This window comes from Balaenoptera acutorostrata, chromosome 1 (genome assembly GCF_949987535.1).
Source record: "Balaenoptera acutorostrata chromosome 1, mBalAcu1.1, whole genome shotgun sequence".
Classification (NCBI taxonomy): Eukaryota; Metazoa; Chordata; class Mammalia; order Artiodactyla; family Balaenopteridae; genus Balaenoptera; species Balaenoptera acutorostrata.
In genome coordinates, this window is record NC_080064.1 from 163,077,325 (window position 1) to 163,089,754 (window position 12,430).

At 49.9% G+C, this 12,430-nt stretch overlaps 1 protein-coding gene across 20 annotated transcripts in view; it reads right to left on the reverse strand.

Annotated features, from left to right (window-relative positions):
• Positions 1-12,430, reverse strand: part of LOC130707341 (ras-related protein Rab-7b) — an 85,308-nt gene that overhangs the window by 55,329 nt on the left and 17,549 nt on the right. For 9 of the 20 annotated variants that reach the window (XM_057541551.1, XM_057541546.1, XM_057541526.1 and 6 more), the window contains 2 exons: positions 7,823-7,948; positions 335-1,623 (listed from right to left, as the gene is read on the reverse strand). In XM_057541551.1, the coding sequence (XP_057397534.1) occupies positions 1,543-1,623; positions 7,823-7,948 (207 nt within the window). In that variant the 3' untranslated portion in view covers positions 335-1,542. Of the gene's footprint in view, positions 1-334; positions 1,624-5,026; positions 5,146-7,822; positions 7,949-12,430 lie in introns of those variants that run through there. The other 11 variants (XM_057541567.1, XM_057541559.1, XM_057541499.1 and 8 more) reach the window with 5 other exon arrangements.

Below are 12,430 nucleotides of genomic sequence, written 5' to 3' on the forward strand. Positions count from 1 at the left end.
AGAGGCTGCCTAAAATCATAATAAGGTCACAGACACCCCAAAACACACCACCAGATGTGGACCTGCCCACCAGAAAGACAAGATTCAGCCTCATCCACCAGAACACAAGCACTAGTCCCCTCCACCAGGAAGCCTACACAACCCACTGAACCAACTTTAGCCACTGGGGCCAGACACCAAAAACAACAGGAACTACGAACCTGCAGCCTGCAAAAAGGAGACCCCAGACACAGTAACTTAAGCAAAATGAGAAGACAAAGAAATACACAGCAGATGAAGGAGCAAGGTAAAAACCCACCAGACCTAATAAATGAAGAGGAAATAGGCAGTTTACCTGAAAAATAATTCAGAATAATGACAGTAAAGATGATCCAAAATCTTGAGTCCTCAGATAAATTAATCTTTTTACTGTTCCTGGAACACAAGTTTGTCCTCGATCTGGGGCCTTTGTCCTTGATGCAACCTCTCCTCAGAATGTTCTTTGTCAAGTTCAGGTGGCAGCCCCTTTCTCATTCTCTAGCCTTTGAGCCAATGTCACCTCCCCAGGGAAGCCTTCATGGACTACTTCGTCTGAAACAGCACCCAACTGTCCCTCTCTATCCCATTACCTTGTTTCACTTTGTTCAAGCACTTACCTGCTATTTGAAAATACCTGTTTAAATTCTGTGTTTCCTGCCTCTCTCCCTCGCCAGAATGTCGGATCCAGGAGAGCAAGGTTGGTTACATTTGTCACTGGACCTCAATGCATTGTACATAGTAGATACTCAAAAATACTTGTTGAAAGAATAGTAAATGTATCTCAACAAGAGCAACTGAGATTCAAGCAGAGGTTCTGGTCCTCAAAACCACACTGATGTGGGCAGGGCACATGTGACTCCCATTTGACAGATGAATAAGCTGAAGCTCAAAGAGAGTTATGGGAGTTGCCTGAGCACCAGCAGGGAGAAATGCACCAGTCCCCGGTGGGTTTCTCCTGCGCTCCCTCAGTCCTGCATTCTGGAGGGGACAAACGGGAGTGCCCCCGGTCTGAACAGCTGCTGCCAGGGGTTGAGGTAGACCCTCACTCCCTGGCCCCGGTTACGAGGGAGCCTGAGCTGTACCCTTGTCCAAAGCTGTGCTGTGGCTCTTGGGGGGTGTGGTGGTTGGGCTGAGGAAGGCCAGTCCGTAGGAGAATATAACAGGACTCCAGAGAGAGCGGCCTGTCTGCAGAGATGTGCGTTCTGGAGCAGGGGTGTGGCTGGGAAGGGCGTGTGGCAAGAAAGCTGGAGTCCACGAGGGAATCGTGACTCCTCTGGGGTTTGGCTGTGGCATCCGGGGTTTCATCCAGGCTCAAGGGCCCAGCCCCGGCCTCTCTACACTCAGCCTGAGGCAGGGCCGCCCTCTGGTTCTGGGTCCCGCGCAGATGTGAGGGATTCAGGGCTCTGGCCGCAGAGCCTGGACTGCCATCTGAGCTTCGGCGGGCAGTGGGGCTGTTGGGGGCCCAGGATGACCAGGCCTTGCGCATGCTCTGTCCCTGGGTGTGCAGAGCGGGAGTCTGGAAGGTCAGCAGCAGCTGCTCTTGGACTGGCCTTCTGGTGAGAGCTTGATGGAGTCTGTGAGGTAATTCTCTAAGACGCTTCGATACTGGAGAAGGAAAAGAGGAGTCAGCGTTTGCATCCTGGCAGGCAGAGCCCCACCTGCCCTCTATTTCTTAATGGCCAATGGTGGTCGGGCTTTCTGTTCCCCCACCTTGTGCAGCTGGGAAACTGAGGCCCAGGGGAGGAAGTCTTCCCTGCCCCCTCCTTCCTCACCTCCTCCTCCAGCTCCTTCCCAGGAGCCCAGAGCAGGTGGGCGGCTGCATTAGAGGCCCAGGTCTCCTGACCTCCAGCCAGGTCCTGTAAATTGCCATTCTCCAGAGGGGACAACTGAGGTGACGTTTGCCCTCAGGCAGAGATGATGACGGCCCACTCCTCATTTCTGCAGGAAACCTCTCCCTGCAAACGTCCCCACACCCCAACCTTCTCTCACCATGCCCACCTCTCAACCTCCCACCATTCTCTGAACTTCCCATGTCCAGGGAGCCCTCCCTAAAATAGACTCGATGTTTCTACTGGGCCTTTTTGCTTCTTTGGCCACCCTCCCAAAGTCTCCTGTCCCAATGATGTCCAGAGAAAGCCCCTTCTCAATCTAGCAAGCCACTCCCCACCCCGCTGGCCACTCCTCACCTATGACCCACCCAGCTTGGTTCAAGGGTGAGGGCGGGGGAGGGCATCCTTCCTCAAGGAGATGGGTTCTACACACTGAAGGGTCTCTTCTTCGAGGGATCACTTTCCTTGGCCAAGGCTCCCCCCAGTCTCCGAGCTCCCAGCCTTCATGTTCTCCCGGCAGCTGGTGGTGTGTGTGAGGGTGAGTGGGTAAGTGGACACGCTGGTGTAGACCTGAGCTGGACAGAGCCCCCTGTGGGGCTGCCTGTCTCAAGTGCCCCTCTGAGGGGACAATTTCCAGAAGAGCGGTTGTGCCTGCACTGATTTTTTTCTCCTCCATGGCTCCTGGGCTCCGGCCATGGTGCCCAGCTGGTGAATGTCAACCAAACCCTTAGTGCCGGTGACTCTGGACCCCAGGAGGCTGTGTCAGACCTGCCTGTGTCACCCTCATGATGGTCACCCCCCAAGACACATGAGAAGGTCCCCTGATGGCCCATCATTCGCTGCCACCACCAGACAGTGAGCAGTAGGTTAGCCTGACAGCACAGAGCTCAGGGCACCGGGCCTGGGACCCAGCCCTTCTTCCCACTGTTTGCTTCTTGAAGAGCCCCCATTTCTCACCCACTGCCTGGTAGGGTGTCCGGGCCAGCAGAGCACCAGCTACCCTTAGTCAGCCTGGATGATGGGCCTTGAGTAGCCCTCAGCAAATTCTTTGGCGCTATTAGAATTTTATTTGTTATATATATATATATATATATTTGCATTAGGAAAGATTAGTGTTGGGGAGTGGGGGGCAGTGTCTCCCAATGAAAGCCTGGCCCTCTGGGGATGTCTCCACACCCCAGTTCCATCTTCCCCTGCGCTGGGGAGGATCCTAGCCCACTGCTTGGCGACCTGGCCCCACGCACCACAGGCCTTCCCCAGCCCTTCACCCTGAAGGAGCAGAGTCCTTCCCTGAGGTGCCTGAGGCTCCTTCCCCCAGCACTGCCCAGGTCTGCTGTGCGGGCTCGGGGCTGCACCGCCCGGGACACCATCCAGTCCTCCAGTTGGCCCCATCTGCAGGGCCCGCTCACTCCCCTGAGCTGGTTGTAGTTAAAATCCTGACCCTTCTGAGCCTCACAGGGAGGGACAAGGAGAAGCAGAGCATTACTGTTTAAGTCCCGCTTTAAGCTGACTGATCCACTTCTCCCAGAAAGACAGGCTTTTGAAAAGATTCTCTGATTTTTGTACTTTCCTGGTCCCCGTCTCACCATAAACATCAAAGAGACCTTGCCTGGGATCAGGAACTTTCCTAGCTGGGTCTTTTGGACCCAGGGGGCAGGGCCTGTTGATTCATCACCCCTGGGTATGCCTCACCCTCACATCCACAGAAGGCCCAGCTGGGATCATGAACAGAGCCCGTGACTTGTCCTCGATGCCAGCCTTTGGGAGGGAGAGTCTAAGCTGAGGGCTTTCTGAGTTGCTTTGCACTTTATCCGAGGAACAAACAGTGCTGCCTTTGAAGGTGTGAGAAATGCCCTCGTTCATTACACCGGCAAAGCCTGAGGTCTTCATGCCAGCTCTCTTCACCCAATAATAGTCACATCCTCCCCAGGTCCAAGTCAGCTCTGAGCTCTTCCCATTTACGACATCATTTCACTCGATAATGGCATCATCTCGCTCCTCAGGTTTCCTGCAAACCTTCCAAGTCACTGGCAGTCCATAATTAGATTTCCTGTGTAATTCTTTTCTCCAGACCCCAGTCGTCTTAGCAAGTATGTGCATGTCTAACTGTAAAGTAACACCATAGTATCCTAATGCATCATTTCAGTGGGGATGTGACTGTGGGAGTCTGTCTCTCCAAGCCTGGTCACCTCATAGCCCTGACTTTAGATCCTACATCCTGACGACTTCATAAAAGTCCTATAATTTCACTAAGCTTACCTGCCTGTCAGCCTGCTTCCCTCCCGGATATGGCAAGTTTGTCTTTCTCTAATTAATCCAAAAGGAACTGGGCTTCCATGCTGCAGCTCATGCCGGGCCTGACCAGCCCCAGCAGGGTTGGTATTGCCAACTTGGTAGAGCAAAATCCCGTCATCCCAAATCCCCCAAAGCAGGTGGGTGTCCCTTCTTTGATTATGAGGGCATTCTTAGTCATATTTTGGAATAACTAAATACCCTAATCCTTGAAGGTGGCCAGATTGGGAAACTAAAGTAACTAACTACCTTCTCTCCTTTCAAAATGTAAACCGAGTATCTCTTCTGGTGGTCTACCTGTAAGCTGCTGTTTCCATCCAGAGCTCACGGCAGAACTCAGACATTCCAAGGAACCTCAAGGAACCCCAAATGCCATGTGCTCCATTGCCTCCTCCTCTTGGGACGCTTTTGCTTTCCCCTCTTTTCTATCTTGGTCTATAGCATCACTAATCAATCATCCCTCCGTTTGCCAAGCTAGAAACCTCGGTATCAATCTCAACAGCTCCTGATTCCTTCTCTCCTACATTTGATAATCATCAACCCCTGATGGTTCTCCCTCCAAAGTCTCTTTAATCTATACCGTCCTTGCCATCTTCATCTTCTCATGTCCGGACCTTCTGAACCACACATCAAGCCCATCCTCCCTGCAGCATGAAACTTCCCTGCTGAAAGCCCTTAGCCATAGCTTTCATTTAAAAATAGCTACCTTTTATTTAATGCCTTCTCTGTGCTACCATGTTATTTTATTTAGCCCTGGCAACAACCCTATGAAGAAGATACTATTACTTGTACTTTAAAGGGAAGGAAGTGATGGCTTAGGGGAGGCTGTATGACTTGTCAGGGACACAGTGAGTAAGAGGTAGAGCCAGGATTTAAGCCAGACTCACCCGGCTTCAGAGCCCAGCTCTTCCCACCCCAGGCTGCGGCTCCCTCCTTATTCTAGCAGCACCTCTCACGTCTTCCTCTCCAAATACTCTGGGCTGGTGTGAATGAGCACATGACCTTCCTGGGAAGGAGGGGAGAGGTACTTGTAGGAAATGTCCCTGAAAACTCCTGTTTGATTTTAAAGTATAGATTTGGAAACTCCAGTTTCACCTTAAAAATCCATGTGAGAATTTACATTCTGTGCTCTAGTAATTATGTTTATTTTAGGGTGACATGTTTCTCTTCCAGATTTCTGAATAATAGAGACCTTGCTGGAAGATGCGCCCTGCCGGCCTCCAGGTCCCGACTGGGCCCCTGTGTGCCCTGGGAGTCTGGCAGCAGGTCTAGAGGTCATGGGCCTACAGCATGAAGTCCAAGGTCTGGTTGGGGCTCACCAGGCCTTCATGGTCTGGTGCTGTTGGCCTTGAGAGCCCCATCGCTCACCTCGGCCCAGCGGCCCCACTTCCCTCCATGCCACGGTTCTTCCTCTTACAGACGGAGCCCACAGTGGTCCCTCACATGAGCACTGTGGACTCACGCCTGGGCCTCTGCGACGCCCTTCTCTCCGCCCTTCTGCGGCTCTTGCTCATGCCTTCAACGGCCTACCATGTCCCCCATGCAAACTGCATATGACCTTTCAACCTCCAACTCACACGCCACCTCTCTGGGCAGGCATCCTTGCCCACCCTCGCCACCAGCACCTCTGAGCCACCTCGATGCCTTGGCCATGTCCCTTCCCCGCCCCGGCCCATGGCACTTACCTCACTCCATGACAGTCTATTTGTTTTCTTTTTTGTTTTGTAAATCTGTATTTTTTGTCTTTTCCATTATGGCCTATTACAGGATATTGAATATAGTTCCCTGTGCCAGACAATAAGACCTTGGTGTTTCTCCATTCTATACATACTAGTTTGCATCTGCTAACCCCGAACTCCCAGTCCTTCCCCCCCCTCCCCCCTCCCCCCGCTTGGCAACCACAAGTCTGTTCTCTCTGCATGACCTCCTATTTCGGATGCCTTACTCCTTTACCTGACCGTGGGGCCACTGAGGTCCACATCTCCAGCCCTAGCCTGACAACTCAAGAATGTTTATGGGATGGCATTATTTCCATCTTATGAGGAAATTGAGGCTCAGAAAAGTCATATGTCTTGCCCAGGGGTCCACTTGAAAGCATGTGGGCAGGATCAAACCCAGGTCAGTCTGACTGCAGGTATCACACCCGTGACCGCCAAACTTCTCATCAGTAAATTTCCCCCATCATTGTGAGGGACTGACATGGGGTCGCCAATCCATTCTTTTGCCAAGTAAGGACAATGGAAAAAAAAACAAGCAGACAAACTACCATCCACTAACATCACTGTGTCATAAAAGTGACACAGCAGGAAGGACATAGTTTCAAGAATGAAGGACACTCCTTCTCCAGAAAGGACAGAGGCTAACTACGCACAGACACTGGCTGGCTGTGGGCTGACGGAGCTTCCCTGCGACTAAGCACTTGGCGATCACTGCCCTGTGTTTGTGGAGGCTCAGTGATCACGCGTCACGCTATGAGGTCAAACAGCATCCCTCACCTTCCAGGGGACGGCATGAGCAGGCACGTCTGTGTTACTGACTGTGTGATAGAGCAGCACTTCTTGACCATGTGCTGGAGAGAGCCGCCCCTCTGCTTCCTTTTAACATGACACAGTGAGGGCTGGGGGCCAGGAGGGGAAGCATTAATAATAGCGCATGGGGGCAAACTCTGAGATTAAGGCAATGGGCTGTAAGGATGGCAAGCTCGAGCCCTCTCCCTGGGCAGCTGCTAGGGGTGGCTGCTGTCCCTCTCCGTTGTGGACAACCCGCAGGGCAGGGCCAGGCAGACCCTGTGACAGCAGGCCCTTCCACAGAGGGGAGCCCTCCGATTGCCCATCCTCATTCGCTCCTTTCCTCAATTCAGAATCACTGCCGTGATGACCTTCTCCCCATTTCTAAGAAGCCCACCTTGATTGCATATGGCAGAATAATGAAACTTGCTGAGCCCCTCCCCGTGCCAATCTCTCACGGACACTCTTCAGAGTTTCTGAACTCTATATCAGAATGGCATTAAAACCCTGCTAATACTTCCAGGTGGCCTTCCCTGGTCTTCCTCTTCTCTCTCTCCCCTGCAGTGTGGGCTGTGTGTCCCTCCTCTGGGGCCCCATCACCAGTCCTTGCCCACCATACAGAGCCTGCCCTGCAGCCACTCCTGGGCCGATCTGTCTCCCTTACGAGAGCAAGGGACCCCGGAGCCCTGGACGGGACCTGACACACGTGACATACTCAACACATGCTTGTTGAGAGACTACACCAAGTGGTCTACATCTAGCCATCATTTTGATTGGAGGATGACAGCAACTCCCGCAGGCTTCATTATTCCACTTGGACCAATACTTGGCACCTTGGGGCTTCTCTCCCATCAGTGGGGACTGAACTAGAGCATTACTTCTCAAACTCTTACTAAATTAGAGTCTCCAGGGGTGAGGTATAGAACTGTTATTTTTTAGAAACTCCACAAATGATAATTAGCCGGATTGAGGGACCACTGATGATGGATTCTAAGAAAGCTTTATGCCTCTGGCATTCTGTGGTTACAGAATTGGAGTACCGTTGAGCCCATTCAACAACTAATTAATTAAGATGATGAGCAATCCTGTCCCACCCACGTCCCTCCCGATATATACTTTTCTGGACGCTCCTGAGTTCCCCCATCCTAGGGGGCAGCCCTGGCAGGTGCCACTCACCCTTGACAGAGCCCGACTGGCCAGCATCTCGAAGGCTTGTACCACATTGATGTCATTCTTGGCACTGACTTCAAAATAGGGAATATCCTTCTCTTTACACCAGTCTTGGGCTACCTCCTGTGGCACCTGCATGAGGGGAAGAAATGATCACTGTTCCTGTGTCCCCATCCCCACCATGATTATCACCATCACCACAGCCCCACCTTCCCCACCACCACTCTCATTTATTGAGAACCTTCCATGTGTCTGTAAGTTTACAGGTGTTATTATTATTTTTAAAATTAATTAATTAATTGATTTATTTATTTTTGGCTGTGTTGGGTCTTCGTTGCTGCGCACGGGCTTTTCTCTAGTTGCGGCAAATGGGGGCTACTCCTCGTTGCGGTGTGTGGGCTTCTCACTGCAGTGGCTTCTCTCGTTGCGGAGCACGGGCTCTAGGCACACGGGCTTCAGTAGTTGCGGCTCACGGGCTCAGTAGTTGTGGCGCACGGGCTTAGTTGCTCCACGGCATGTGGGATCTTCCCGGACCAGGGCTTGAACCCGTGTCCCCTGCACTGGCAGGCGGATTCTTAACCACTGCGCCACCAGGGAAGCCCCACGTGTTATTTTTTAACATAAGCCAATGAAGTGGCTATTGTTAGCTCCATTTTACACACGAGGAGACCGAGGACTGGAGTGTGTGGGGCTGAGCAGGGCTTGAATACAGCCTTGGCAGAATTAGAGCCCTCTGCACTATCCCATCTTCTTAAGGTCTACACTAGGAGCTTCCTACTGCCATTGACTCCTTCCTCAGTCCCTTCAAAGGGAGGTGGACATAACAGACACTAGCCAGGGAGGGAGGGCTTCCTTCTCCTGAGCTGGCTGACCAGGCCCACGCTGCTGGGCAGAGACTCAGGTCCCTGTTAACCCTTCTTCCCCAGGGTAGAGTCTTTGGAACAGTTGGTAAGCTCCCACTCTGGGCCAGATACTAGGTTAGACATCTGATCATATTTACTCACTTAATCCTCTAACAAACTTGTGAAATGGGTCTTTTTAGCTTCACTTTATAGATAAGAACACTGAGCCTCAGGGAGTTTCCGCAGCTTGCCTCAGATCACACAGCTAAGAAAGGCTGCAGCCAGCCACAGCTCAGTGCTCCCATGGCACCTGCGCTGCCCTCTTCAGGGCACTGCACAAGAATTGTGCTGCTGTTCTGTCTCTCCCACCGGACTGCAGGTTTCTTGAACTCAGGGTCAGGACTTTTAGCTCTTGGCCTGGCACCATGAGCCACTCAGTACAGGCTGAATGAATACGTCTCTACCCAAATGCAAACACCAGTCACAGTTTGAGGATGTTAGATTGGAGAATGTTCTGGCAGCCCTGTGGGTTACTTCCAAAGACAATTGGTTCAACTGAGTTTAGTCTAATCAATTATTTTGGGGAAGAGGGAATGACCATATATTGATATTTGCTGTGCCTGATACTTTATAACCATTATTTCACTTTAAGGGAGCCAAGGTTTTTCTCCTGGAGAAAGAATCATTCTGCCCCTTTTCCTGAACCCAGGGCAGCCAGGGGGAGATCTGAGACTGTTCCTTGTCAAATTGTCTCCTGCAGGTTCTGGGAAGTCTAGCTTACTGGGATTAAAGGAACCATCACTGTCCCCTGTCTCTTTGGCCTTTGCTGTCCCGGCCTCAGGAGTGGCAGCAGGGCCCAGGGGCTCATGGCTCTCTTTCACAAAGCCTCTGTTGTCCAGTGGCATTGCTCTGGTATTGTGAGGCTCGCTTCCTAAGACTGGAGGGGAGAAACTGGGGTCAGCTAAGCAGTCTGCCCTTTGGGGAGCCCGGATGACACCTCTGGCCCCCCACGCTCAGTCTCCCCGGAGCTGCTGCACTTGAGCAGAGCAGGGAGAGAGTCCAGGCCCTGGTCTTGGCCTCTGATCTCTAAGGTCCTCCTGCCTTTTGGGGCGAGGGGCCCCCGAACTGGCCACGACTGCTCTCTTCTGTGGAGCATAGATGTCCCTGGTCTGGTGAGCATCCAAGAAGCCTCACAGCTCCGGGAAAATCCTGAACTATTTGGATGAAGAATCAAGGATGGCCACATGGCTGATTATTATTTTCCTCACTAGTAACACACAAATAAATAATCATTAGGAATTAACAGGTTGTCATAATACCTTGATGGCATCTTTGGAATCCCAAAGGTTTTGCATCTTTTAAAGTTCTTTAAAAGACCTTAGGGTGGGCTTCCCTGGTCGTGCAGTGGTTAAGAATCCACCTGCCAATGCAGGGGACACGGGTTCGAGCCCTGGTCCGGGAAGATCCCACATGCTGCGGAGCAGCTAAGCCCGTGCACCACAACTACTGAAGCAGGTGTGCCTAGAGCCCATGCTCCGCAACAAGAGAAGCCATGGCAATGAGAAGCCCGCGCACCTCAACGAAGAGTAGCCCCCACTCGCCGCAACTAGAGAAAGCCCACACGCAGCAATGAAGACCCAATGCAGCCAAAAATAAATAAATAAAAGAAAGAAAGAAAGAAAAGAAAAGAAAAAAAGTTAAAAAAAAAAGACTTTAGGGCAAGGACTGGACTTACCCTTCTCATTGCTCCCCCTTCTTTATATCCTGCCGCCGCCCCGCGGCCACCAGCTAATGAGCATTTTTCCGGGCACATCATCGGTGCTCAGGAGTTGCAGGAAAAATGGTAGTAAATTGCAATGAAGTCAAGTGCCTCTGATTCTCCAAGAGGCAGGGAGAGTCTTCATATGCTACGGCATGAGAAGCTGAAGCCCAGACTGGTGCCCAAGGTCACCCGGAGACAAAGCTAGGAAGACAAGCCCACACCTACAGCCCGATGACCTCTCTGTCCCTTCTCTACCACTGACAGTGACTGGGCCTGCCCAGAGTCCGGTTATGACAGACATTTTCTCTCACTTCTCCCGGCTCATTCTCTGTCTGGTTTTTATGGAGTGATTAAATACACACTCTAGAATGTCAGTTGAGATTGTGTTGCAAATTAACATTCCTTTTATATCCCCTCACCTCTCCCACTCAACCTCAGAATGTCGCCCTGCGAAGAAAATGACCCACACAGCACTTTTCCCTTCCAATTCTAGTTATAGCTTCATGATGTTAAAAATCATCTTGTCTTCTTTTATTTATAAAATAACAGCTATTTATAATTTAGGCTCTGACTGTGGAAATAAACTCAGGGTGTCAGCCGTGGGGACATGGGAAGTATGAAAATTTTGAAGTGGTACTTCCATTGATTTTGTTTTGGCTGACAACATACTATTAACATTTTACTTTCCCTGTTACAATTTGGCTTGTTCATCAGAGGTCAAATGTTTGACAAAATTAGTCCACTTTGCAGACTTTTATTTATGATGCTTTTCCATCTCACATGCATTTTTTTTTAATCAATAAAAATGTAATAGTATTTATTTATTAGAAGAGTAATACATGGTAAAAGTACAAAAAGTATAAAAGCATAAAATGTGAGGGCTGGTCCCTGTTCCCAGAGGTAATTACTGTTAATAGCTTCTTATGTACATTCCAAAAGTTTTATATTACGCAGCTTCTTAAATAATAATTTTTAAAAGTCTTGAACTATGGAAACATAAGTAAAAGAAAGCAAAATATAAAATTTATTCTTCTTAAGAGCAATTATATAAAATATGTATGTCTGTGCTTAAGGATTAAAAAATGTTTTCTATGATTTAAAAATTACAAACCTATTAAAGAAACCTTGGGAAATATATAAACCTGGAAGGGAAAAAAGGAATTACTGATATTCCCATGTGAATATCAACCATGTTAGTCTATTTCTGGCTAATCCTTTTTTTTAATAAATTTATATACTTTTAAATTTATTTATTTTTGGCTGCATTGGGTCTTTGTTGCTGCGCGAGGGCTTTCTCTAGTTGTGGTGAGCAGGGGCTACTCTTCATTGTGGTGCACGGGCTTCTCATTGCAGTGGCTTCTCTTGTTGCGGAGCACAGGCTCTAGGCGCACGGGATTCAGTAGCTGTGGCATGCAGGCTTCAGTAGTTGTGGCTCATGGGCTCTAGAGTACAGGCTCAGTAGTAGTGGCGCACGGGCTTAGTTGCTCCGTGGCATGTGGGATCTTCCCGGACCAGGGCTCAAACCTGTGTCCCTGCATCGCCAGGCGGATTCTTAACCACTGCGCCACCAGGGAAGTCCTTCTTACAATTCTTTACAGGACAGTTCAACCACTCTGGCTGACAAAATCTTTCCACTGAGAACAATGTGACACAGTAGAGAGAGACTCAGATTTGGAGTCAAAGTCCAAAGTTACTAGGTCAGCTGTAACTATGTGAGCTGAGATTATAAGAGTCAAGGTGACCAATCCCCCAAAAACTTTCTACGGGGTTTCATCAGTCATTGACATATAATGCAGATCAATTCCCCTATTTCATATGAAGAAACTTTTAAAACCACAGATGTTAAATAAGGAAATATGAAATATGCCCTGAAATATCAAAAAGGAGAACCCACCAACTCCCTGGAAAAGGGAAAAATCAACTTCATTAAATATGAAAAATACTTCAATTATTCATTTGGTCAAAAGGTAGTAATCAGCCCCATAAAGTCATAATGTATGTTCAGTTGGA